Here is a 26,315-nt window from a genome sequence, read left to right as displayed (position 1 = left end):
GAAAAGGGCTTCCATTAAGATACTTTAATAAATAGTATGAAAATATCTAAGTGAATAATATAAGCTCCAATTTAAGAATTGAGTTTAAATCTGCTGTACTGATTTTCAGAAATTTTCTTATTAATTTGGTCATTCTCTTTTATTATAGTGCTTAAGTATCCCTTTTCTGTAATGATCCACAGTGCCACAACTTCCCAAATATAATTTTATAATAGTATAATAAAAATAGTTTTGCTATTCTAGTTATTGGGTTGCCTAGACATTCTTAACCTTTGTCAGCAACACTATTGTACCACCATTTCATGGCATAGTAGCAGCTCAGTGGTTTAGTTTTATTTGGTCTTAGAAGCCAGGTTTTACAATCATTAAAGGGCTGTAATGGGTTTAGGGTGTTTAGTTTTAAGTTGTTACGTAATAAAAAGCTTCATCTCAAATTTAAATATCTGAAGGTTGAGGTAGCTACCTTGAATTTATTCTTATAAGTCCAAATAATTTAATCTACAACAACACTTTCCTGTGAGTTAATGTTCTACATTCTGTTTTTAATTATGACTATGTGGCACTGGTTCATTGGTTAAAGTGTTTTGCCTTAAAAAATAAATGTAATTGAAAAGGAGAACCTGAATTGAAGGTGGTTGCAACAGGAAAAGATTCTGTTAGCACAAAATAATTTCTTTTCAAAATCAATATACTGAAGTGGTCTAGAGTATAACTAGGCTATGATTTAGTGTATTACTCCCTGAAGTTAATGAATATTATGTTTCATGCCTTTATTTTTTGTGTAGCTTCCATGTCCTTTCATTGACAAAGTGCCATTTTAGTTTACGTAAAGGAGAATTATTCAGCTAAATCTGGAAACTTTAGTGCAGCTTTTTCTGTTATCTGCAGATATTTTGCCTGGTGCTTTTGACTGTCAGGGAAAACTTGAAAAGACAAACTTGCAGTCCAATGATAAAACTATGCAGGTGTTTTTAATTTAGATTTCCATTGTAATTTAAATTTTTAATTACAAATAGCAATGAGTAGAAGTATGCTAAATCTGTTTGCCACATTTAGTTTTTTAATGTTATAATTGAAGTTAATTTAAAATGTTCATGAATTCACCAAGGTTTTTTTTAAGGAAAATTGATTTTTTGTATAGCTAATGGTTTTGAGAACTGCTTTTGTTTTGAATAGAAAACTTTAAAGATTGGAGAGAAGATTTTGTCTATGTGCTATGCTCATCAGGACATTAAACCCGAGGTAAAGTATTCATTTATTGAAGTGTTTATTATGTGTTTACCATTCACAGACTGTATCTTTTATGTACCGTATTAGTAGGTTTAAGAGCACATGATAATTATTTTGAGATTTAGACCATCAATAGAGTAGTATGTACTTGAATGTTCACAGTTGCTTTATTAGCTGTTAGTCTGTTGTGGATATGAATGGACGTTGGGTGCTGCTCACAGTAGTTCAGGCCCATATCTGTTTTAGATGTTGTATCTGTATATTTTCCCTCTAATTTAGAACGGATACACTAGTTCATAAATGTTTTATTTTTCCAGCAGTCGCCTCTCCTACAGCTTTTTAAAGTGGTTAAAGAGTGAACTGTATATTCACTGCTCTTAATGCTAAGAGTTTTCAGGGTGAATAATATAATTTAAAATGGAATTTCGGGGCATTTTTTTAATTAGTTGTGAAAACAGTAAAAAAATCTTGGAAAGCATGTCTATTTTGTAATTCCCCGACGTTTCTTAGGTTAGAATATATGTGAAGTACAGAAGAAAATTACTGGGTAATAGAAAACTCCTGATGTTCACATGGTAAAGTAAATGGGGTATTTAGAGATCCTGACATTCTTGTTGAAACTAAACCATTTTAAGCATTAACAGAAGCACCCGCTTTTTTGAACTGTTTCCCTGTCTTTCTATTTTCCTTTGGTTGGCTGATGCATTTCATTTAAGTGCATGGAACAAAATAATAAATAAAAATAGAATGAACGGAGAAATGAACGGAGAACCTGACCACATGAACCTATTATGCCATCCTAATAACATCACATTTACTTTTAAGTCATTGATTAGTAAATACACCATTATTGAAAACTGTATTTTTAAAGTATTTTACATGTAGTGCCTATGTAATCCAAGTATATTAAGAATTAAAAGCTCATATCCTAAACCACAATGTTTTTGCATTGGGAGTGAGGAAGGCTTACTGACTGGTTTATGTCCTGGTTTCAGTTAGATTTGAGAGTTAGAATGTGTCATCTACATGGATTCTTTCAGTATGCCTATGTTCTTATTTGTTTGCTTGTTTTATCCTTCTAGGATATATCAGAGGATACTCCATTACTACAGCGTCCATTTCCAAAACCTGCGTTATTGCAGACTCCACCCTTAAAACCAGCATTATTGCAGACTCCAGGGACAAAGCCGTCAACTGGTAGTTGGACTCTTCCTAAGCTGGATCCAGTTTTTCAAGACAGTCACAGTAAGAGAAAACTGTCTTAATGTGTATAGTGCAGCACTTTCTAAAAATAATTATTGTTTCAAAATTCTTTATGAGATGTTATTTTAAATATTCTAACATTTTACTGTTCATGAGATGGCAACAGCAATTTTGAGGAAAACAATCTGTAGTGTACTGTCTGGTTCATATGTAAATGTGATAAACTGGTATTGACAATGACTATGTAAGACAGCTACTCAGAAGGGAATAAAATAATGCTCTGTGTGTTTTTATTTTCAGCTATGATTATCAAAAACCTTTGGTCTTCCACAACTGTAGAAACTATTGTAAAGGCTTTAGATCCATTTGCATACTTGGAACCAGGAAATATTCGTTTAATAAAACCAAAACAAAGTGAATGCACCAAATGTTTCTGCTTTGTGGATATGGACTCTCATGAGGTACTAAATTTGTAAAATTACATTTTGATTTTGCCTTAATTTTTTTTTCTTTATACTTCATAACTGTGCCATTGCCCAAGTAATATAGACATGTTATAAATAAAATGTATTATGTATGATCTATATTAAAAATAGCATGGCTATATGTAAAGGATTATTTACTTTTTTGGGTGAGTTTACTTAATATTTGGGTATTTTTGTTTTTTTCCTTTAGTAGTAACAATAGCAGTTTTGTTTGTTCCTTTCTTTTTTTAATAGGATCATTCTCTATTATTTTTAGACTTTTGTTACTTGAGACAGTACTTTTACCACTATCTGTTTTGCGTAAACCTTGCCACAGATTGACTTTTAAATATAATGAACTAAAACTGAACAAAACATTGCAAATGTGCAGTTTTTTTATGCTGAATATACAAGGAAAACCAGATTATAAGGAAAAATAACATAAATGTGTAGTTTTCTCATCTTAAAATTTCTACATTTTCAACTTTTTCATTTTTGTTCTTTGTTTATCAGTGGCAACTGTAACAAAACCTATTAAATTTGTGCTTAGATGTTGTTTATTTTCCTTAAAAATTGTCTAGGCATAGTTTTAACTAGTAATTAACATCCTTAGTGTTAGGCCCGAGCAATACTCAGGCTGCAAAAACTATACTAAAAGCTGTAAAAGTGCTCTCCGTGCCGCCATTCTTTGGAGAAATTATGTCTGAGTATAGGTTTTCACTAATTCTGAAATATCTGTACTTTACCAACAATGAAGACTATGATGAGACTATCCATCCATCACCCAAAATAAGGAAATTTTGGCAGATATACCAGGCCATGTTGTAAAATTTCAGTGCGTTTACATTCCAGACCACGATGTCGGCATCGATGAAAAGTCTCATGGCTTATAAGGGCAGACTGTCATGGATAAGAGTACATTGCATCAAAAAGGGCAAGATTTGGCATAAAGCTTTAGGAGCTTTGTGACTCTAAAACGCGATACATTTGGAATTTGGTTCTGTACACAGGGAAAGGGACAATGTTTGATCTGAAATACAGTAAGTCATTGCTACTTAGTTTGTGCCAATTTTGATAGATTTTCTGCTAGATCAAGGGTACTGTATAACCATGGACAATTTTTATACTCCGCCAGAGCTATCTGACATCTTGCTGCAAAGAAAGACTGACACATATGGAACAGTATGTCCTAACTGTCATGGCATGCCTGAAGACTTTGGCAGAGCTAAATTACAGCAAGGTGCACTAGCAGCTTGGCAAAAGGGTAAAGTGCTTGTGCTGAAATGGTAGGACAAGAAAGAAGTTTGTCGTCTTAGCACTCTACACCTTATGAAGCCTTGTGCTGTGGTCGACTACAATAGCACGATGGGTGGCGTAAATTGATATTTCCTCATCTGGTGGAACAGTGCATTTGGAATGCATTTGTGTTATACAAACCAAAAGCTGACAAAACTATCTCTTGCAAACATTACATACTAGCTTGTAGAACAAATAATTGCCACAAATCCACTGTCCATACTACTGCTAAAGAGACGTGGTCAATCCAGAGCGTCTTATTCGTAGACATTTTGTTGATTATATACCTCCAACAGAAAAATAAAAGCAGAATGCAACTTCTACCTGTGCAGTGTGCTGTTGAAAAACTGATAAATCTGGAACGGAAATCTGAAAAGAAACATGCTATTATTGTCCCGATGGATTGTGTCTTTCACCATGCTTTAAGATTTACCACACAAAGGACTCATTTTGAGATTGTATACTGTTTTAGTAATCTTAGTAGTAGTATTATTACTTTCGTTATTATTTTGTTCATTTTATTAATTTTAATCATCATTACCATTATTATTTGAATCATTACTATACTTTTGAGATTTAATAAAAAATGTTATTTTTCATGCCAGAAAAATGCAACACTTTTTACATGTTTTTTGGAATAAAATGCAACGCTAAGGAGGTTAGTTAAATGCAGTATTATCAGCTTCAAGGAATTTTTTTGTTGTAGCAACATTGATTAGTTGTACATTATATTTTTTTTGCCAGTTTATTGTAACAGTTTCAAAGCTGATATGTAATGCTGAAACTGAAGCATGGTGCCAATTTGATTTCTTACCAATAAAACACAAACATTCAAATGGATTTTAACTATGTATTTATATAAAAGCCTAAAGTTAATGCTTCCTAAAGTTATGAAATTCAATTGATTTTTTTTTGTGTGTCAAACCAAATTGCAGTTAATTTTAAAGAAGAATTTTATTGCATAACTGTAGCCTTAGTAGATGTAGTAATGACTTTTTGAGGCACTGTTTTTGACATGGCTAGTAAAACAGTCCATTTTACTTTAATAACTATATTATATGTTTTGTGTTTATTTTAATAGGAAGTAAGCCATCTTGTGGAAACCTTACGAAACCTTTCTCATCCATTTACAATTGATCACAGTAGAGTTCGTGTTGAAATAGCAAAGCCTTTGAAAAAACAGAGGTCAGTAAAGTGATACCGAGTTCGGGGTTTCATACTGTTTATTAATGTACCTGCATAATAATGGCAAAACAGTGGAAAAATGTCCTTTATGGTTGTCTAGGAGAAGTTACAAATTTTGTAAATCTAGATCTGACTAGGTGATTCCTCACTTAGCTGTTTGGAGAACTGAAATAAGCTAATAAAGCAGGCCTACTTGGTGCCTAATGTTGCCGGGGTAAGATTTGACCTCCTGTGACCCTGAACGGAGTTGGAGAATATTGTTATTAAACATTAGGTTGTTTTTAGAAATGTTGCCTTTTTATTGCTTTACTTTTATTGCTGTAACAAACACTAAAGACCACAGTAATGTTTGTAATGCTAATCATATTTGTTTTTAATTTAAGTTTAAGGAAGGATTATGAAAAATCTCCAGGTCTTTCTGAAATGGGGTATCATGACCCCAGTAAAGAGGTAAGCCTTAGAACTAAAGCACAGTTAAACCATTTTTGTAACTATTTTATGAATCTTTTTTTTTTTTTTTTTTAAATAGCCCCTTTCCCAGAGTACATTGGCACAAGACCCTTTGCAAATGAAACCGAAATAATCCATCATTACAGTACATTGTAATTACAGATCATTCATGATCTGAATAGTATGAATTAATGGATATAGTTAGGTTATTCGCGAGTTGGCCATGAACAATTAATTGTAAATATTTTTGTAGCTTGACAAATGACCGCAGAAACTTGCAGATACCTAAGCCAAAAATGTAAGCAATATTGAAAATGATTTGTATCACACAGAATTATATCATTTTTAAATATTAGTGTTATTTATTATTTGTTTGTGTAAGTTTTGTTAAGTTATTTTTGGGTAAAAAAACAAAAAAAACAAACTGAGATATATGCCAGCTACTTTCTGCCTCCACCTGCTCCCTTAGTTATTTATCAAATCTGAATATCTCCTCCCAGCTGGTGTGTGTGCTCTCTCTCTCTCTCTCTAGCTAGCCTCTGTTGGGAAGCTGTGGAGAGTTTTAGCCATACTTCTTGACTCTTGCTGGCTCACTTTTCAATTTCCTTTGTCCCAATTTCCCTTTTTCTCCTTTCTTACCTACCCCTCTACTTCTTATCTGTGCAGGCAACCCTAGATGACAGTGCGCCTGCCATGCTACTAAACAGCTATCAGTTCATTAAAGCAAGTGCATGTCCATGCCGGTGCTGGCCAACCAGCGGGTAAATTTAAAAAAAAAAAAAAACTCAAAAAGCAGTTAATATATTATTCTTCTGCTGGGGGTGTTTCGCTCCTAACCTTTGCAAATGTGAAGGGGTACATGCTTTTTTTTTTTGTTTTGTTTTTATAAACTCAAATTGGAATAATCTAATATTACAGTTTTGAGCCTGGCCTCTGGGTGCCTAAAGAGAGTATGAGAGAGAAGAAATGTGCCAATGTGTAAAAATTTGTACACGGATATTTTGCTAGATTGTCCAGTCTACTTTAAGGTTAAGTTTCTCTCTGCTTTTTTCGTTTTTTGCAGTTTGTTTCCCTCTCTTCCTGCATAAACTTCAGCTGGCTGGCTCGTCCACTCTCTTTCACTGCCCTAATGCCACTCTCTCGCTCTCTAAGCCTTTTCCCCCTTTTTCTTTTTTGTCCTTTTTCCTGTGCTGCCCCGTACTTCTATGGCTCCATGGGCGCAGTGCCTCTATCATGCACTGCAGGAAGCCGATTAAGCAATTGAGAACGATTGCACCCTTGCGTGCAGGTGCGACTTGTCCCAATTACCTCATCAACTGCCCACGGAGGCTAACACGGCGAAATGGATTATTTAAAAACTGGCCTTTCATTCAGAGCCGTGGACCTGCTATACCACATTGTCACATACAAGAATTGTCAAAATGACAAATCCACTACTGATGAGTAGGTTACTGGGTGTTGTTGAAGCTTATCACCTGACTAAAAATCATGTTTGTGAACGTATGCCAAAGCTAGATACACATTGGGAAAAGTTTGAAACACAAGAAAAATGTTACATTTTATAACTCTTGCATCGTAATATACACTTTGTGGGTTATTTTGGACTGAATAAAGACACACTTTTTGTGTAACATGATATTGCAAAATAGCATTGATGCATGCAATTTTCTTTTGAATAAATTTGCATATAAACATTAAATTAATAACATCTTTAAATTGGGACTAACTTTTGGTTATTTTTATTTTTAAGGCTCACCATTCAGTGGTTCCTGCAGGTTCTAACCAAGGTAAATGGTTTTGTTTTAAATGGAAAATATACCAACCTAGTTTAATCAGGCACAAGCATACCACTTTGGTTTTCCTATACAGTCTCCATTGTTAATTCTACAGTAAGTATGGGTGTACATATCAAGGGTGTGTTGTGTGAAGATTGTGCCTAAATGCAAAACCCTGCATTTAAGACTTTTACTGAAATTTATTATTGTTACATGCTAAATATTACCTTTTAGATAGGACTATTGAAGTTTAAACAGTACTTAAACAGTATTTAAAAAATGCTGAATATTAAAATACACCATTCAGTCTTTTATTTGCTCCCTGGTGAAACAATACCCAGGTTGAAATTTTGCACATTTTAATATAAAACCATTCTTGTACAGTTTAATTAAATAGACTATATCCTATTCATTGATATCACTTTTGGTTTATTTCTTTAGGTGAACAGAATGTAATGGTTTCATGCTTTTTATTTATTTTGCTTATAAATTTTCTTTCCAACAGTAGTTCCCATAATCACTGAAATTGTCACTGTGTCCAAACCACCAGAGACTTATGCAAAACAGGTTGGTAATTTTTGTTGTAAGTCTTTTTACAGATTAATTATATAATGTACCTGAATATTTTAAAAGTAAATATTTCTAATTGCCAAAAATATAAAAATGGTATAGGGGGAAAATGGATGTAAACACTACTACAATGTCCAAATTCTACTTTATGGCACACTTTTTTTCTTTTCAGAATGTAGACGGCTCTTCTGATCAAGGTTCATCCAGCACGCAAAAGGGTGCAGAAGGTAGTACCTCTTCAGCAACTGGTCAGACACAGTCTAAGGATGGCAGTGGCTCCTATTCTTACGGTGAGAGTATAACTTAAATTTAAATCTTAAAACAGAAACTAATCCCTAAGTTTCTGTGGATTATAATTCATATGCAAATATTGAGGAAATCATATTAGAGAGTTTTGAGATTTTTATTGTTAAACTGCCAAGAGCATAGTGAACGTCTTGTGTCATAGCTTTAGTGATTTATAAATTAATAGAGTAAATAATAAAATTAAAATGAATTAATAAACAGTATAAATAAATACAGTAAATAGGATAAGAGTTTTAAAAAGTAACATACAGAGCAATTACACACAAACCAGTAGGTAGGTTTAGTACACAGTGCAGGGTAGGAAGGATCAGGTTGATGGGAGTTCAATTACCTTTATGGCCTGATGGAAGAAGCATTGTTAAGCCTTTTTGTGGATGCAGGTGATGCTGACTAAGTCGTGATCTGGACACCAAGAAACCTGAAGCTGCTGCTTGGACAGGAGAGGCAGTGACATGGAATGGAGTACAACTGCCTTTGTTCTTTCTGAAGTCAACCATGAACCCCCCCCCCCCCCCAAATCTTTTTTTTTTTTTTTTAAATATAAAAGAACATTCAGGAAGAGGTAGTTGCTGTGGCAAAACACTGTCACGTCTTTTACCTCTCTCCTGTAAGCAGCCTCATCACTAATGAGGCCAGTCACAGTGGTGTCGTCCACAAACTTGATAATGCAGTTGACCTCATGCTTTGCTACACAGTCCTAGTCTGTGATGTTAATGACTGATATCTTTGTGATGTGGACAATGGATAAGTGAAAAATAATGATGTTGGAAAACCTAAGCCCCTGACACAACTAGGCTGGAGTTCCTATCCAGGCCATTGCATTAACTACTTCTGAATTTTCCCAGCAAAAGATTTAGCCTTTAGGAGTAGTCAGTTCGAGCGACGGAGAGAGTATACAGTGAAAATGAGCGCCTCTATTCGAAGAGGAAAAGGCCAATGTAAAGGATAATGACTGGGTGTGTTTTCTTACACCAGCCCTAACGGACCACCCATATATCAAATAAACATAAGGTCTACATTGATTACTTAGATTCAGCCCGTCTTAGCTGGGTAGCACAGCTACAGATTCCATTTAAATCAAGATTTTAAGGTTCTGAAATGAAATGCAGCATATTGGTGCACTGGTACATTTATCTTATATTTTTGTTATCCACTTAGTCAGATAGAAACTGATTTTCAGTTTGTACTTTACATATTATTGACTTTACCACAAATTGGAATGAGTGAATGTTACTTTCAAAGTCCTTTACGCATTTTCCTCTAATTTTAGAGGTTTAAATAGTACTTGGCCTTATAATGTAATGTAATAATATTGTTACTGATAATGTTCTCTGAAAGGACTGCTGTTTTGATGATTAGTGTTTTTATTCTGGTGCTCTTTTCCTCTCTTGGTGTGAATAGCATTTTAATTGATTTTCTTTATTTCAGATGTTCCAGATGTTTCTACATATCTCTATGATTCCACATCTGGCTTTTACTATGACCCACAGACTACTCTTTACTATGATGCAAACTTAAGGGTAGGTACTGTAGAATCTGTATAAAGAAGAGTTTGGGGCACCAGATTATAACATGCTTTTTTTGGATTGGATAATAACCCAACAAATGGTTTCCTTGTCTATGTTTGTACATCAAAGAGTTAAATAATATTGGTGTCACGCAGGTCATGCACGTGAAACTGTTTTATTACTTTACAACTTCATCACTACTCTTTTATTAATACTCGTGTAGGTAGTTGTTTTAAACTAAGTTTTCCAACCTAGTCAAAGTATCTGGTCACTTTGCATCAAGCTAATTTGTCATTAATCAAAAGCATACATTGTAACAATGGGATAAATATATGTTCTGGTGACTTTATAGATTTAACGCAGGAAACTCCATTAAATATAAAATTCCACATCCAACGGTGGGGGTTTGGGCTTTGGTAAGAAGAAATTGTTGCAGATCTCTCTGCGTTTGCTGCCCCTTTCTCTTCTCATGTTGCTTTTAGGCTAGGTGTCCTTTCATGGCACTCACGAATGCTTGATACATTCCCAGTGCAATTTAGCAAAACCATTTTTGTAATTTCTGGACTGACACAGCTACTGGTGTAGCTACAAGTGTTCACAGAGCTGAACTTGACACCTGCTAGCTTATGTCAGTGTGTGTTCCATAGTTGTGTTGTACCTTTTCTATTTTAATGCATTCTGTTTTTCTGGAAATAAATAAAATTGTAAAAAAGAGAGAAAATAAACACAATGGTTCTTATCAATCAGATAGCTTTCACTGATTATCAAGAAAGTAACATTCAGTATTTAGCTAGTCTCTGTCAGAATATCTTAAAAGGATGACTTGTATCGAGAATCATCATTATAATGACAAGTTTACTGAAACATGACTTTATAATGCTATTATTATGAAATTCTTAGCCAAACTATCTGATCTGAAGTAGAAAGTGTATTGGCCAAGCATAATAAAGCCTTCACTTACGTGGAGGAATTTCAATAAGTGCATTATGGGCATTTTCAGAATTTGGTAGAGATAAATCAATGGGTCAAGTTTATAATCTGTCACCATTATCTTTGTTTTCTGCATATCATATTCATGTCTCAGCAGAGAACATGTAAAGATTGATGGTATCAGTCAAGTTTGACATTTATCCTTAGCCATTAATGAATTGACAGACAACACAGACATGGCAAAAATTTGTGTAAATGTCTGATATCTTAATGGAATATAATTGAGGGAGGAAAATAGTGCTAGGCAGTATACTGGTTCATACCGAAAACCGTTTTTTGTTTTTGTTATGATATGGATTTTTGTTATACATCAACACTGGTTTAATTTGCTTAAACAACGTCCGGAATGTGGCACAGCAGGAAACTGTTTAAGGGGGGGACTTTTTCACGGCTGCACCTCTAAACAGATACAACGGAGTACATGTGATAGTGGAAGTATTGCGTGGGAGCTCTTTTTCACTGCTACACCACTAAATAAGCATGCAACGGAGTACATGCGATAGTGGAGGTATTGCACGGTGAAAATGGACAGAGAACATTCCGAAACTGAAGCTGTAGCAGACGATAAAGTTGAACATGATGACATAGAAGAACTTTTGCCAAAAAAAAGGAGTCACGTCCGTTGCCTGGAGAATCTTTGGTTTTAAAAGGTCGGATGTGGACCATTATGTTCAAATCTGTGAATACTGTTTCTATACTACTGGATAATACTGCAAATCAAGTTGTACTTGTTTTATTTTTTTTTTTCAATACAGTGTAATGTACCTGGGTACTGTGTAATAGTGTGACGACATGTTGACTTTATTCTCGACATTTCTACTTGATTCTCACCGTTTATGTCAAGAATAAAGTCAACATGTTGACTTTATTCTCGTAATTTGTCATTAAAGTAAAACATCGTAAACTAAACTTCATTGTAAAATGAATATTTAATTTAGTAGATTTTCTCAAACCCCGTCATAAGTTATGTAGCACATTAAATGCTTTGTGTTAAGTGTTCCCCTAGCCATGTTAAATCGGTACGTGCTTCTTAAACTGACGTCTTGTACTGAGGAGGCGCCGGCAGCGCTTACCACACAGAATACATTCACTTCATGATATTCCTGCTCCCTGAACATTTAGAATGCTAAGATAAATACTTGATATCATTTTCATGATGGAAATGTCGACTTTAATCTCGACATAAGTGTCAAGATTAAAGTGGAAATGTTGAGAATAAAGTCAATATGTTGACTTTATTCTCGACATATAGTTTTATTTTTTCCTTCCCTGTGTCCGAATTTTTTTTTTTCTTCACCGTGGCCCTTATACGATTCCGTAGGGCTATACCACAAATAGCATTATAAATGCAAGTTGCAGTTTTATTATTTATGTATATAGCTTAGCTTGAAGCAAGGTCCATATTAATGCAATTTGCATAAATGATGGTTCAGTTGGTAAAGATGTCATCACCAAGTTGCACTTGTTTTATTCTATTTTTATTTGGTGAATACAGTGTAATGCACCTGGGCTTGAAGTAATAGTATTACTGAAAGTTGCACTATTATTTTATTGTTATTATTTATTAGTTTAAATAATATGCAGTTTAATGATGGTTAAGTTGTTTAAAAAGTCACTTTAACATGGTAGTGGACAGAGATTAACATTAACAGAAAGTGTAGTTGGTTTACAAAAAATATTTACTAATTATTCCTTCTCTAACACATGTTCAGTGCAATACAACTTTTGACAAGCACCTCTGGATATTTTACTAAGTCTAAATGCCTCTTTGAATGGTTGAAAATATGTTATCAATATTTTAGTTTAAGTTGTTTGCAAAATTTGTTCAATAAAAAGGTTCTATATTTTGACTGCAACTGTCATGCAATGTGATTCCTTCTCTTCATTAGTGCCACACCCTTGAAAACTATCACATTATGGGGCCATGCAACCCTGTATTAATACTTGTGTGCACATTAAAATGTTTTTTTTGTACAGTGTACAAGTCTCATGACAGTGGAATAGGTTATTTTTATCCAGTCTACTGCAGTAATTGCAGTGGAAAATGTGGTTAACATTCACTCATGCATAGAAAAAAAATACAGTTGAATACCGTGAAACCGGTATAATTCTGAAAAATACCTTGATACAGAATTTTGGTCATACCGCCCAGTACTAGAGGAAAAGCAGTCATGTATAGTCATTTGTTTGAGGATACTGGAGTATTTGCGTGTTATCTGTGTCACTTTTGCACCATTTATAATCTAACATGGAGTGAATTATTTAATTATCTCATGCTAAATTGTAAGATGCAGATTATGAAATCAAGAAGGCAAACGTGGAATAAATTGGTTACTTTCATATGAATTCCCTACCGAGTGTTGTGTCTTGTTAACATAAATTTAGCACCTGCCACTTTCAAACTGATGGTATGGCCAAATCTAATATAGATGGTTTGAGTTTTTTAAGAAAAATTATTTACCTTCAACCAATCATAAACCAAGATGTGCTTGTAAAGATTGCAAAATCTCATGTAGAAGTAAAAAGACCCTTCCGATCTCATTCACAAAAATGTACGGAAAGACCTCTGAACATGAAGTAAAAAAAAAAAATCTGCTTTTAAATTCTCAAGGAAACCAGTGTTTAAATCAGTTGTTAAAAATGATAATAGTCTGCCTTTGATTATTCCCTCTTGTTGGTATCAGAAGCTAACTCTGCTGATTGGCTAATAGTTTTCAGGAGCAATAGAAACCCGACTGTGTAATTAAAAATACCGTAAAACTTTAGATTGTGAGTAACTTGGTCTGCGACTGTTTTGCAAGACAAGCTAAAATTTTTAATAAATTTTAACTTGATAAACGAGCGAGGTCTTGCAATACGAGTAGTACGTATACGCTTTGTCCGCCGAGCATCACATAGCGATTGTGGGTAATTGTCTCCCATGCTCGTTCTTAGTCGGCATGCCTCACTCATATAGTCAACATCCGTAAGAACGTATACTGTTTACTATAGGAAGGTGACCACGTGTGTGTGCTGTAACGTGGAAATCCCTGTCATGCACCCCAAAACACCAGGCTGAGTCTCAGTACTTAAGCAAAACCAGCTTTATTCAGCGTGAAACAGGAACAGCACGGTTATTTATTGTAGTGACGGGATCTACCGCTCCCCTATACAGAGACGCAGCAATCAGGCAGGGTCGTGACCAGGTTAGTGGCTAAGTAATACTGTGCTCTTGCATTTATAATGTTCCTTGCATCACCCATCGATGGCAGGCGCTTATAGCGTAACCGTGATCTTTTCTGATTCACTTTTACGGCGAACTGCTACAGCGCTGAGAGCCTGCGGTTGCTTCAAGACGCTCTTCTGCGTGTTGTCCCGTTGGGGGGAATACCAAAAGAGTTTAGAAACCTTACAGTGCGTAAAGCATTTTTTTAATTTTGTGTCCAAGTGTAGTGACTCTTCAGGCAAAAGCAACTGTCATTGGATAGGTTCTTTGTTAAAGTCTCAAAAAAAGAAAAAGATTCCAGTGAGCCAACAGATAGCAGTGACTCCTTTAGTCAGAGTGAAAGTCGTTATACACAATAACCCTCCTCCTCCTGTCCTCTCTATTGTCTCGCTCACACCAGCCACGATTCTTTTCAAAGGTAAAGTGCAGATTAATTTGTTTTACGTATTTTTACTTTATATTTTGTAATAATCATTTTTATATAAATATTTGTTGGTTGTGAAACTAATTATCTGTGTTTCGATTATTTCTTATGGGGAAATTCGCTTTGATATACAAGTGCTTTGGATTACAAGCACGTTTTACGGAACGAATTATGCTCACAAACCGAGCTTCCACTGTAAATGGTTTTGGGAGAAAGCCTTGGAGAAAACTTGCAAAGAAGCTGCGTTTTGTTGATCCAGGTTGTGAACATTTCAGTAAATTAAACATAAATTATTTCTTTGGTGGTATTTTGAAAAAGTTATATTAAACCAGACGTCTCATAGGTTACAATTATACTTGTAGGCACATCCCCATTTCATCTCCAGCAGTACCTACATTCCCCCCCACAACTACAGTAAAAATGTTGTGTGGGTGACTTGAATATTTTTTTTTCCCCCCATTCGGCATCATTGTTTTGTGGTGATATGATAAGGCAAAGTTTCTCCTGCAACTAAATTGCATAGCATAGCATTACCTCTGTTTCCCTCAACCTGCTTGTCCTCTGAAAAGATATTTCCCATTTTAAACATGACTTTCGACAGATGAAGAAGTAGACTGCCTCCCAGCATGTGCATGTGCTGGTTTTCATTAAAAAAATCCTTTCCCTTTACTGGTAGTTGAGCATCAGTCAGAAGTACATATGGCCTATAACAAGGTTAAATCCACATTAACGTTGTTTGGTTTACATAGTATTTAATAGGCTTCTCCCATTATTTCTCTACATTGTCTTTGACAAACACATGCTTGTACAAACTTAATTGCAGTTGGAAAAATTAGCTATCAATTTCAGACATTGATATTGCCCAAAGACTAGTTCATTTATTATTTTCTTATTAATTGTAATGAACTTAGAAATAGTGTTTTTTTTTGAGTCACAAATCTAAAATTGTTTTAAGGCTTTGAGAGCACTTTAAAAACCCAATGTCAAGATGAAACCTTTCCACAGTTTGGATATTATTTTTGTAGTACTTATAAAAAATGACTTCAAAGAATATTTAAGGTGAATGACTTGTTTAACTTCCTTTACAGTATTACTACAATGCCGACACCCAGCAATATCTATATTGGGACAGTGCCCAAAGAAACTACATTCCAGTTCCTGATTATAAAACAGAGAATCAGCCACCTACTTTCTACAGTGCTCCACCTACAACTTCATCTGCAAAAAAGCAGGATAAAAAGAATGAGAGCAGTGGTTCAGAAGGACAGACTGATAAGAAGGAGGATGATCCAACAGGCAGATCAGAAAAAAAAGAAGGGGAGAAAGAAAAAAAGGAAAAGGATGAGAAACCTCGGAGCCTCACTGCTCATAAGGTATTTACTTTTTTACTTACACTTGTGAAGGTAAAGACTATCTAATTCAAATCAGTACATTAGACCATGCGCATGCAGAATTTTTCAAAGACTGTTTTAGCTCTGAATGCATACTTAAGTTATCTGTTCAATTTCATATAAAGTCTTCAAGATTTCAGTTAGATTATAAATACTAAGATTGATTTTAGTATATTTTAAAAAGTACAGGTTCATCAATTAAACATTATCAAGCAAGCTGCTTTCTGTGAGTCGCCCTGAGCACAACATGAGAAATTCAAAATCTCAGCTTGAGATAGAATTGAAGTTAATTAAAGCTGGGAAGTCCTAATTACAGTGGGCTTGGTTAAAGCAACGGAAGGGTAAAGGACGATGCCTTGGTTTTGCAAATTAAGTGAACAATGCTGCTTGTTTCACAGTGGGATAAAAGTACTGCATGATATGGATCAAATGCACAGGGAAACTACAGTATTCATTCTTTCAAGTTTACATCAACATTGCTAGGAGCAATAGCTACCACATCTACTGCTTTGACTGTGCCATCTGTATCTGTAAAGTCCGACTTGTGGTGAGTCAGTGTTGTCGTCTGACCTACACCAAAAAAACAAAAGAATGCTCCAGTACTCCATTAGAATGTTATTGAAAACTACCAGCCAGAGGTTGGATTCACGAAAATAGTCTTGAGTAAAAGTCACTGATAATTGCTTGGAGTAAAGTTATGTCAATCATTGAGAATTGGAAAGTATGTGGCACAGATGGAAATCTGCCTGGAACACAAAAAAATGAGTGACAATGCAAGAAAGGACACAAATGAGGCACCCTGAGAGCTATGGCAAATGTTGGAGTTATGAGATACAACCGGGATCCCGAGTTGTTTTCGATGTGTAGTGGGTGCGGCAATGCACTGTAACAGTGCATGCTCCCCAACTTGACTTGATACTAAACACTGTAGTCATACACTGCACATCATTAAAAGAAAACACAATCACTACTGTTCAAGCATTGTTGTGGCAACAGCATGCGGATGCTTCTCTGCAATAGGCCTTGGAAGAAATGTGAAGATAAAGGGTGAAATGAATGCGGCTAAATTCAGGGAAATGCTGAAGGAAATCCTGCTGCAGTCTGTAAGATAACTGTGGCTTGAGAGATTTATTTTCCAGCAAGTCAACCCAACATAGAGCAAAATCTAAACAAGAATAGCTTAAAAAAGACAAAGTTAGGATGGCCAAGTCAGAGTCTTATACTTGGAGCCCAGTTTTTGGCAATACTTGAACATAGCTGTTCACCCAAGGCCTAGATGCAACTTGACAGAGCTTGAGAAGTTTTGCAGAGAAGAATTTTAGTGTTCAGATGTGTAAAGATGATAGAAACCTACACATTGCAGCTACTAAATACTGAATTGAAGGGGATGAATACATAGGCAATCATTTATTTTTTTAATGGTCAATGTTGCTGTGATTTCATGTAGTAAAATTTGAAAAAGTGAACATATCTATACAGCAATGCACTGCATAACATCATTTTGGGCAAGTCCAACTGCATACAAGTCCATGGTCCCCAAGGTTATAATAGAGTTCATAAATCGGTGAATTGGACATAGCAGACTTGCGAATGCAACAGCATCCTGCCCGAAACATGTCTCGTGTACAAAGCAATTGCTCTGCCAGTACTGTACCTTGTATCATTATTTTATTATGAAATTTCCCTACTTAGAAGTAAAAAGTTTTCTGTATAACCGCGTATACTTCAACTCACAGGCAGCAGTAGCTAACCTTGCGTATCCCATGTTTCTGGATCGTCAGCATTATCTGTCTGTATTAGTAAAAACAGGTACACTACAGTGTCCCATATAACCTTACTAAGTGCTATATATAATAATCTGTTTACATGTTCAAATCACATGATGATGTATTTCACAGCATGTATTGTAAACATTGAGTGGTGCATACCTGTATATCAATTTTGATGAATAATTATGTATAAAGTGAAAACTTGGCACATTTGTAGAAACACTAACAGGATAATCTGTTGTTTGGTTTACAAATTTTTACTCTGAGGAGGATTTTTTTTTTTAGATGTGATTTACGGAATGATGGTCTCCTTGTTTTCTTTTTGGCATCATAAATTAGTAAACATAACTGTTAAAATTAGTAATATTCAAGAGATGGGCGCCTGTCTGATGAATATGCTAAAAACCATTACAATCAAATGACTGTTTTAGATAGCAAAAGATATGGAGCGCTGGGCCAAAATTCAGAATCGACAAAAGGAGTGCATTCGTGCCGCTTCTCCTGTTCTTCAGCCTCGTACACTTAGTGAAGAAAAGAAAATATCCAAGTCAGCTGATGCAGCCTTTGCCATATTTGAGAAGAAGGTAAGATTAATCAGCAATTGCATTACAATTTTAACTACTGTATTTAAAAGCAAGTGTATAGGACCAAGAATACGTGTTTTTTTTTCCCATTATTAGAGATTTGTATTATGTACATATGTTATATGCTTTTGTCATATTTTAAGGGGTTAGCAGGAGATGATCTGTTTAAGAAGCCATTTGCTCCACCAAAGAAGGATGAAACTGCTTCAAAGGTAGAAAATGTGAAATCACTTGTGTGTTTGCTACAGTTTAAAATATATTAGTCATTCCGTAAAACCAAATATCATGTAAATAACATTATTATGTGTTATTTTTGAGTTTCTATTTGAATGCTATTTGAGTAGCTCTTTGTAAATCTTTTAGCCATAGTAGCTATTCCACTGTCTGTGTGTGACAGATATTTGTAGAATATCATGAGATCCTGTGTTCATTCACTTGCCAACAGCAAGTCAAACCTTGACAATCTCCATTGCTGATACCTTAATTCTTAGCTTTAATGAATAACTCGTTGTTTCACAACCTTTTTAAGCTGTGTTGAAGCTCTGGGTTAACTAAATCTTGTTTTTATTATTTTAAAGCTGTTCTTTCAAGTTTTTGGTTAATGCTTAATATCTCCTAATTTAGATTCTGTCAGTTGAGAACCAAGATGGTTTAAAGATAGGTTTTTAGAAATGGTGCATAACAGATGCAGATAGCACAGTTGACCAAAAAAAAAAAAGAAATAGGAATATTTTTTACTTTTCACTTCATCATTTGAGCTGTTCCCTTGTCCTCCATCATTGAATAGTATTTATTTCCATTTACAGCCTAATGAGAAAGAAAAACATACTTGAGTATTTGAAAATAAAAATTAAGATATTACACAGTGTAAAAGAATGTTTCGGAACATGAATTTGTCTCCTATGTACATATCTAAGAAGAATTTTGCATTATGCTCAAGCATACTTTTTATTCTTATTAATTTTACTAGAAAGCATTATTGATCATTAATTACTCTTGTCCAGTTATATTTATTTGAAGTATCAGATTACATTACTTGAAAATAGATTTTTTTGTATGCCCAGAAATGCTTGAATAAAGTTAGGTTTAGTTGTCATTGAAATACTGTTTCAGTCAAAAATAGATAACTTGAATGACATACAGTATTACTGCTGAAGACTAACACAAATCCATGACTAATGCAGGTTATCTAATGTTTTGTTCTATGTATTGATGATCTACCTCTTCAATACACACATTTGTCTAATGTTTTATATTGTGCGCCATATGCACTTGTAAGGTCACATTTGGAATGTGTCATTAAAACTGTTGTGGGTATTTTAAGGACAACAGCAGAAGAACTGTAAAAAATACAGAGGGAAGTCATCAGACTTGCTGTAGAATATTAGCTATGGGGAAAATTGAAAATTCAAAAATTTTAAAGCAAAGATTTTGAAAATTGTGACATAATTGACATTTAAGACCAGTTCAACAACAAGGGCGCAATGCATATAAATTGATTGGTTGTACATTTCACGTAAATTTTACAAAAATATTTAGATAGATATTTAGTCAGAGTTCCGGAAGTAAGGAACACATTATCTAGTGTAATTTCGCTTGAAAGCAGTAGGACATACTGCTTCATACCTTAATTTAACATATTTTGAACACAAACAAGATGATTTATAAATTTAGCAAAATAATGGCTTGTTCTCATCTTATTCATATTTTTAACCATCTTTTGCAATATTTGAGCCTGTTTCCTTAGGAGGGTATTTGTTTAATACTTGCAAGTCATCTTTGTTAAATTCTCAGCAATCTGAAAATGTATGCTGAATGAAAGATTTTTGTCATGATGTATTCAAGACAAATCCAAATATTGGAACTGTTGATACAGCATCCAAAAAAGTGTCTATAACCATTTATCTTTTTGTTCTCAGAGACAGATTGGTTCCTTAGGTGTGCTTATTGCAGAGTATGGTGGGGATAGTGATGAAGAGGAGGATAAACAGGAAGAACAACGAGAGGAGAAGAAGCCAGAGAAAGAAGACAAACTAACAGACTGGAAAAAGATGGCTTGTCTACTTTGTCGTCGTCAGTTTCCAAATAAGGATGCACTAATCCGGCACCAGAAGCTTTCAGAGCTTCATAAGGTATGTTCCTTATGCTTTCACCTTGGGCATCAATTTCAACCTAGTTAAGTTTTTACTATATTTTGTGTGACTTTTTCTTAAAGGAGTGCACTTGTTAACAGAAAAAAAAAAAAAACACAACTCTTCTATAACTTTAAGGAACATTTTAATCAGAGAGAATCCTCAATATTCAATGATCTTCGATTGTTGTGAATACATTGTTAGTATTTAATTTAAAATCTAGTTGTTTAGCAGTACAAACCCATACAACTTTGAGCAAGCTAAAAATGCACATAGGTCCATCAGGCATTTTATGTTGCTACACATTTTGGCTTTGAAGTTCAGCAGGGATATCAATTTTGACAGTCTTTAAAGTATGGGTTGAATTGTTTTTCTGAGTAGTTATGAACGAGAATGTATTTGTTTTATTGCATTTCTGTTCCTCTCATTTTTTTAACTGTATTAATTGGCTATCTGTTCTTGTATCTGCATTGAACAGAAATCACTTAAGCTGTGTATTGCTAGTTTTTGAAAAGGATACTCTTTTTAATGTACACATCGGCAATATTCACCAGTATGTTGGTTGTGCTTTTTTTTTTTTTTTTTTTTTCTTAAACTAGTTTGCTACAGTTTATCTTCTTCGCACTATCCAATTGCGGTATTTGTTTGTTAACCAGTCAGTGCCTAAGGCTTTATATTAGTTATATTTAATATTAAATTGTCACATGTTGCTCATGCTGATTGTGAACTAATGAGACAACAGAAACACAAAACATGGTGAAAGTCAAACGTTGTAAGAGTACAACTACTTAATCAGGTCTTGATTCTTCATATGAAGGCTTAAAAAGGGAGGATCATTTTAACGTGGCTAAAAACTGCTTATTCAAAATTGATTTCCTCTTTCTTTAATTTACAGCAAAATTTAGAAATTCATTACAAGATCAGGAGGTCAGAGTTGGAACTTCAAGCCCTTGAAAGACAGGAACAAGAGAGAACAGTAAGTGTTGAAGATTTAGAAACCAGTACTTTACCAGTTTTTATTAGTAAAGATTGTATCCCCTTCAGAATGCACTGTAACTTGTTTTTCATAATTCCTCCCACAGTTGAAAGGCAAAGGTGGATCACCTGAAAGTAAACGGAGGAAGTATCAGAGTTCCCTGTAAGTGCTTTCATACTTTTCACTTTACATGATCTAACCCTATTATCATTTATTTGAATTAATATTAAATACATTTGCTTTCTTGAATGTATACAGTAGCATTTTTATATGTTAGTATTAATCTACATTTGCTTAATGCTGTTTGCCTCATTGTTTTTAACAAGTTACAGCCACTGACCTGTTTATTACATAATTAGTACCAGCTGAATAAAAATATTTTACACCAGCAGAGTTTGGATTGAGGTGGTAGGTACAAAGTAATTCATTACTGTAATCTAATTACTAGAATTGTTTTACTTGCATTAAACCTATACTTCTAAATAAATATGTAAATATCTTTAAGGGCAGGAATTATATCTCCTATTACATCTTTGTATATGTGAAAATTAGGCTTTATTATGGTTTCTAAGACTAAAAAGGGTATTAAAAGATTTTCTTTATGTGTGTGAATTCTTGTAAAGCGATGATTTGTAATTCAGGGTAAACTTGTTGTTTTTCATGCAGTATCTATTAAATCTTTAATTTGTCAGTTTTTAATAGTATGTGCTGTTTATCTCAAATGTACTTTATATGTACCAGTATACCTTTCTGTATTATCATAATTGGTTTTTTTTTTTACATCAGAGTTTATTTCATTTAAACATTTAAATTTGTCAGTATATGCTCTAAATACTTTATTAAATAGTTGTAGAGATTATGGCAAGTTTCAATTGTAAACCTTTTGTTTTTTTTTTTTTTATCCATTCATCTTTATTTGTTTATAGTGATGGTGAAGGTGAAAGAGGGGGCCGAATGCAAAGATCAGGTGACGGCAAAGAGGTATTGTATCAGTTTAGTAAATTTTATTTTTGAGAAATGAAACATACATTATTGACATTAGTATTGGTTGTGTATTGTCATGCAGAAATCTTGGTCTAATATACTTGGAGGATTTTAGATTTGTAGTCTCTTATTTTGTAAAGAGTTTGTTTAATATTTAAATTTCACAAATGTAACAGTTTCTCAATTTACTTTATTTGACATATTTACATTTAAAGCACTATTTTCAAGACTATTTTACCTGGGGATTTATAGCGTACTCAAATTCTCTCCCTAGTATTCTGTTATCTCTCTGTTAAGAGTGCTACACATGTCCAAAATGTGTGCTTTCTTGTTAGTTGTTAATGGCATACTTTCTGTTAACTTTTGTTTAAAAAGAAAAAAAATCCTGCTAACTTTTCAACCAGCTGTACAGACAAAATACATTGTTCATGTCGTTCGCTTTAGGTTGTATTATTTTGTATAAAGCATTATTGTCCAAATTACTAAAGTAAACAAGATCTTTTTTGAAAATTAAAATAATTGCTTAGTAAAAAAAAAAAAAAAAAAATCCCCATTCTCCAAAACATTTTTTCATGAATTTTTCATGTTTCTGGTTCAGTCAGTATAAATCAAAATCTTGCTGTTTGGCAAAGTAGTTCAATGTTTACCAGTTGTTTTGACTTTTACTGAGCCTTTCGTCCTTTTGAATGTGAGAATGTTATACTCAATTGATCCCTATATCTGTTTTAAATTACAACCACATATTTTCTTAAAAAAAAAAAAAAAAAAAACATAGACAAACTGCAATTATATTGCCTGCTTATTTGAATATGGGGATTGTCTCCCAGTTACTTTTAAGTATATGTGAGAGTAGTGTTTTCTGGACTAGGTTCTTTGTCAGGTGAACATGTTTTTCCTAAAACTATGAAGTTTAAATCACAAAATAACAAATAAATTCTAAATATTGAAAAACAAACAAACAAACAACCCCGTTTGTTATACAGTAAAAAATTTGCAAAATACTAAAAAAAAAAAAATAAAGTCCAAAAACTACTTACAGTAAGTACTCTGGTGAGTTTGTTTTAAATTTGTCATTCAACATACTAAACTATTATCGTTTGTTTAGTCTGGGAATTTTTTAAAGGAGAAATTCATGTTTTAAATTTGGACATAGAGTTAACATTTTAAAATTATCTGTTTTTGCATATAAAGATGACAACACATGATTTTAAGTGGTTTGTCATTTTCAGTGTAAACACTGAACTGGAATCCAGTTTTTATAAATATACAAAACATAACTTGCAAATATCATTTAAAAGCCCCCCAAGTGTGACATGTGCTCACACCTCAACAGAAGTAAGCTGTTCTCACAACAGTTAGGAAATATTAACAAGTGTAATTTAAAAATGTTAAATCCAATATATTGCCCAGTGTGTAAAAATAGAAGAATAAAGCAGAACTAGAATAGAGCACTTTCTGGATGGAGGCTACGCACTGGAGAACAGGAATTCTGCTGCTGTTTGTAAAACATTTTTAGCAGTGTAATGCGAGTGATGTCTTTCTGGGGTAAATGGTAGAATACAAGATGCAGTAGTCTGTGCCATAGAGACCGCTATTGACACTACACATACATAAATGAGGTAGCTAGAATAATACATTTAATTGTTGCAGTTTCTTGCTGTTGAAATGGTTTTCTTTAGTTTTACTCATACCTTGAGTACCATAATTGTGAATGAAAACATCTATTAAATATTGTAGTATACTTTTCACTGCATGAAATGGGTTAATGTGTGATTGATTCTGGTTATTCAGTTAAATGCTACTCATACTGTGATTTCCAATTTGCACTTAAAATAATTTAATTTATTTTCAGCCTCTGAAGAGGAAGAAAGGGCAAGACCAAGGAGGACGTGGATCATTAAGAACAGCCGAGTCGTATCGTGATGCTGTCAGAAAAGCTATGTTTGCCCGTTATAAAGAGCTTGAATAATGGACAGAATTGTTGAATTGCATTAGTCAAAAGTTTTATGAATCAGTGGCTGTCTGTATGCTTATTGTTCCAACAATTGCCTGAATCCTTCTGTGAACATCATCTGCCCGGGATTATTTCACTACAGTACCTTACTACATAATGCATATGAAATGCTTATTTTGTCTTTTTTTTTTTTTTTCTTCAAATGTTCCCAGTTGTTGGAGCAGTTATCTTCACTGGCTCTGTAGAAGAAAGCCTTATTTTGTCATGTTTTGAGCATTAGGACCAATTTTGAAAATATTCAGGCCAGTGACTTAAAGGGTCCGGGTCCAGGTAAGAAAAACTGTGCAGCAGCAATTCTAGTAGTGTATGTGAAGCTCATTTTTTCTTTCTTTAAATATATCTTCAAGAGTCAGATTTCTGATATACCCATTTGGCCATTTTAGCAGAGTTAAATACACACAGGGGAAAAAAACCTGCTGAATATTAAATGCAAAATCTTACTGAATTAAATGTATGCAGCACATGCACTGTGAGGGCTTGTGCAGCTATGTATGTAATATATAAATGTAACAATCAGCCTGTAAAGGAGTGTCTATGCATTCCCTGCTGAGTTAAAAATCTGCAATGCCCAATGACGGGAAAGGTGAATACTCTTTTATTGTGAACATTGTTTGCACATTGCTTATTTAGATATTTTATGTTGTAATCATCTCATGATACAGTACCATTTCTGTTTTGGGATATTGTTAGCTGCAGTCCATGATATGTTGTCTTGTACACATGAATACATCATGTGTAGGTCTAGTGCTAAAGTACTGTATGAATATGTAATGCAGTATATGTATATAGTAAATAATTTTGTTCTGAAATTAGTAAGATGTGTATAAAAGCTATGTTTTTTTGTATATAAAACTGGTCATTAAGCAGCTGTAAGTGGTAAGCAATTCTGACGTCGGTAGACTGTCGTATTAAACCGTTTACCTGGAGGATGTAGAATCGTGCCATTTTAAACTAATGTACAGATGCCCTTAAAAATGGTATTATGCATCCTAATTTGGCATATCATTCTGGTCTCACATAAAAACCAGTGTATAGGAACGTTAGTAGTTCTGACAATATATACCAAGTTGCTCCAGCTAAATCCTGCCTGTGTCCACATCCCACACAGCCACTGCAGCCATCCCTTCTCTCTCCTGCCGAGACTTGTATTTATATGCCACTACCAGGTGATAGTGACCCTTTCATATTGAAATGTGTGCTGCTGGGTCATTTTAATTAAGAAAAAAAGAAAATGTTTGTATATTTTATAACTTTTCCACTTGTACTGTAAGCTGTAGTGCTCACCATCATTTTTTTAAATAAATGAATGCAAGTGTTGTTCATTTTAAAAAAGAAAGCAGAATCTCAATTTTGTTTTTTTTTTTTTAAGCACATAACTAAAAAGCACATTATTCTTATTGCAAATGATCATTCACTTTGTGGGGGGGGGGGTTATGGGTTCTTCTGTATTGTACATTATTCATTCAAATTATTATTATTATACAGTAATCCCTCGCTATATCGCGCTTCACCTTTCGCGGCTTCACTCTATCGCGGATTTTATATGTAAGCATATTTAAATATATATCGCTGATTTTTTGCTGGTTCGCGGATTTCTGCGGACAATGGGTCTTTTAATTTCTGGTACATGCTTCCTCAGTTGGTTTGCCCAGTTGATTTCATACAAGGGACGCTATTGGCAGATGGCTGAGAAGCTACCCAGCTTACTTTCTCTCTCTCTCTCTCTCTCTCTCTCTCTCTCTCTCTCTCTTGCGCTGACTTTCTCTGATCCTGACGTAGGGGGTGTGAGCAGGGGGTCTGTTCGCACACCTAGACGATATGGAAGCTCGTCTAAAAATGCTGAAAGATTATCTTCATGT

At 34.2% G+C, this 26,315-nt stretch overlaps 1 protein-coding gene across 3 annotated transcripts in view; it reads left to right on the top strand.

Moving 5' to 3' along the window:
• Positions 1 to 25,804, top strand: part of LOC114669058 (RNA-binding protein 5) — a 50,871-nt gene extending 25,067 nt beyond the window's left edge. Inside the window, exons 7-23 of one of the 3 annotated variants that reach the window (XM_028825175.2) lie at positions 1,177 to 1,242; positions 2,313 to 2,475; positions 2,734 to 2,894; positions 5,275 to 5,378; positions 5,762 to 5,828; positions 7,579 to 7,615; positions 8,112 to 8,170; positions 8,346 to 8,463; positions 9,908 to 9,999; positions 15,695 to 15,979; positions 18,198 to 18,350; positions 18,494 to 18,562; positions 20,270 to 20,482; positions 21,378 to 21,458; positions 21,565 to 21,620; positions 22,385 to 22,439; positions 24,295 to 25,804. In XM_028825175.2, coding sequence (XP_028681008.1) covers positions 1,177 to 1,242; positions 2,313 to 2,475; positions 2,734 to 2,894; positions 5,275 to 5,378; positions 5,762 to 5,828; positions 7,579 to 7,615; positions 8,112 to 8,170; positions 8,346 to 8,463; positions 9,908 to 9,999; positions 15,695 to 15,979; positions 18,198 to 18,350; positions 18,494 to 18,562; positions 20,270 to 20,482; positions 21,378 to 21,458; positions 21,565 to 21,620; positions 22,385 to 22,439; positions 24,295 to 24,411 — 1,896 coding nt within the window. In that variant the 3' untranslated portion in view covers positions 24,412 to 25,804. Of the gene's footprint in view, positions 1 to 1,176; positions 1,243 to 2,312; positions 2,476 to 2,733; positions 2,895 to 5,274; positions 5,379 to 5,761; positions 5,829 to 7,578; positions 7,616 to 8,108; positions 8,171 to 8,345; positions 8,464 to 9,907; positions 10,000 to 15,694; positions 15,980 to 18,197; positions 18,351 to 18,493; positions 18,563 to 20,269; positions 20,483 to 21,377; positions 21,459 to 21,564; positions 21,621 to 22,384; positions 22,440 to 24,294 lie in introns of all 3 variants that reach the window. The other 2 variants (XM_051921419.1, XM_028825173.2) reach the window with 2 other exon arrangements.
• Positions 25,805 to 26,315: the final 511 nt, after the last annotated feature.

The sequence above is a fragment of the Erpetoichthys calabaricus genome, chromosome 18 (genome assembly GCF_900747795.2).
Source record: "Erpetoichthys calabaricus chromosome 18, fErpCal1.3, whole genome shotgun sequence".
NCBI lineage: Eukaryota > Metazoa > Chordata > Cladistia > Polypteriformes > Polypteridae > Erpetoichthys > Erpetoichthys calabaricus.
This window is presented reverse-complemented; position numbering and strand designations above follow the sequence as displayed.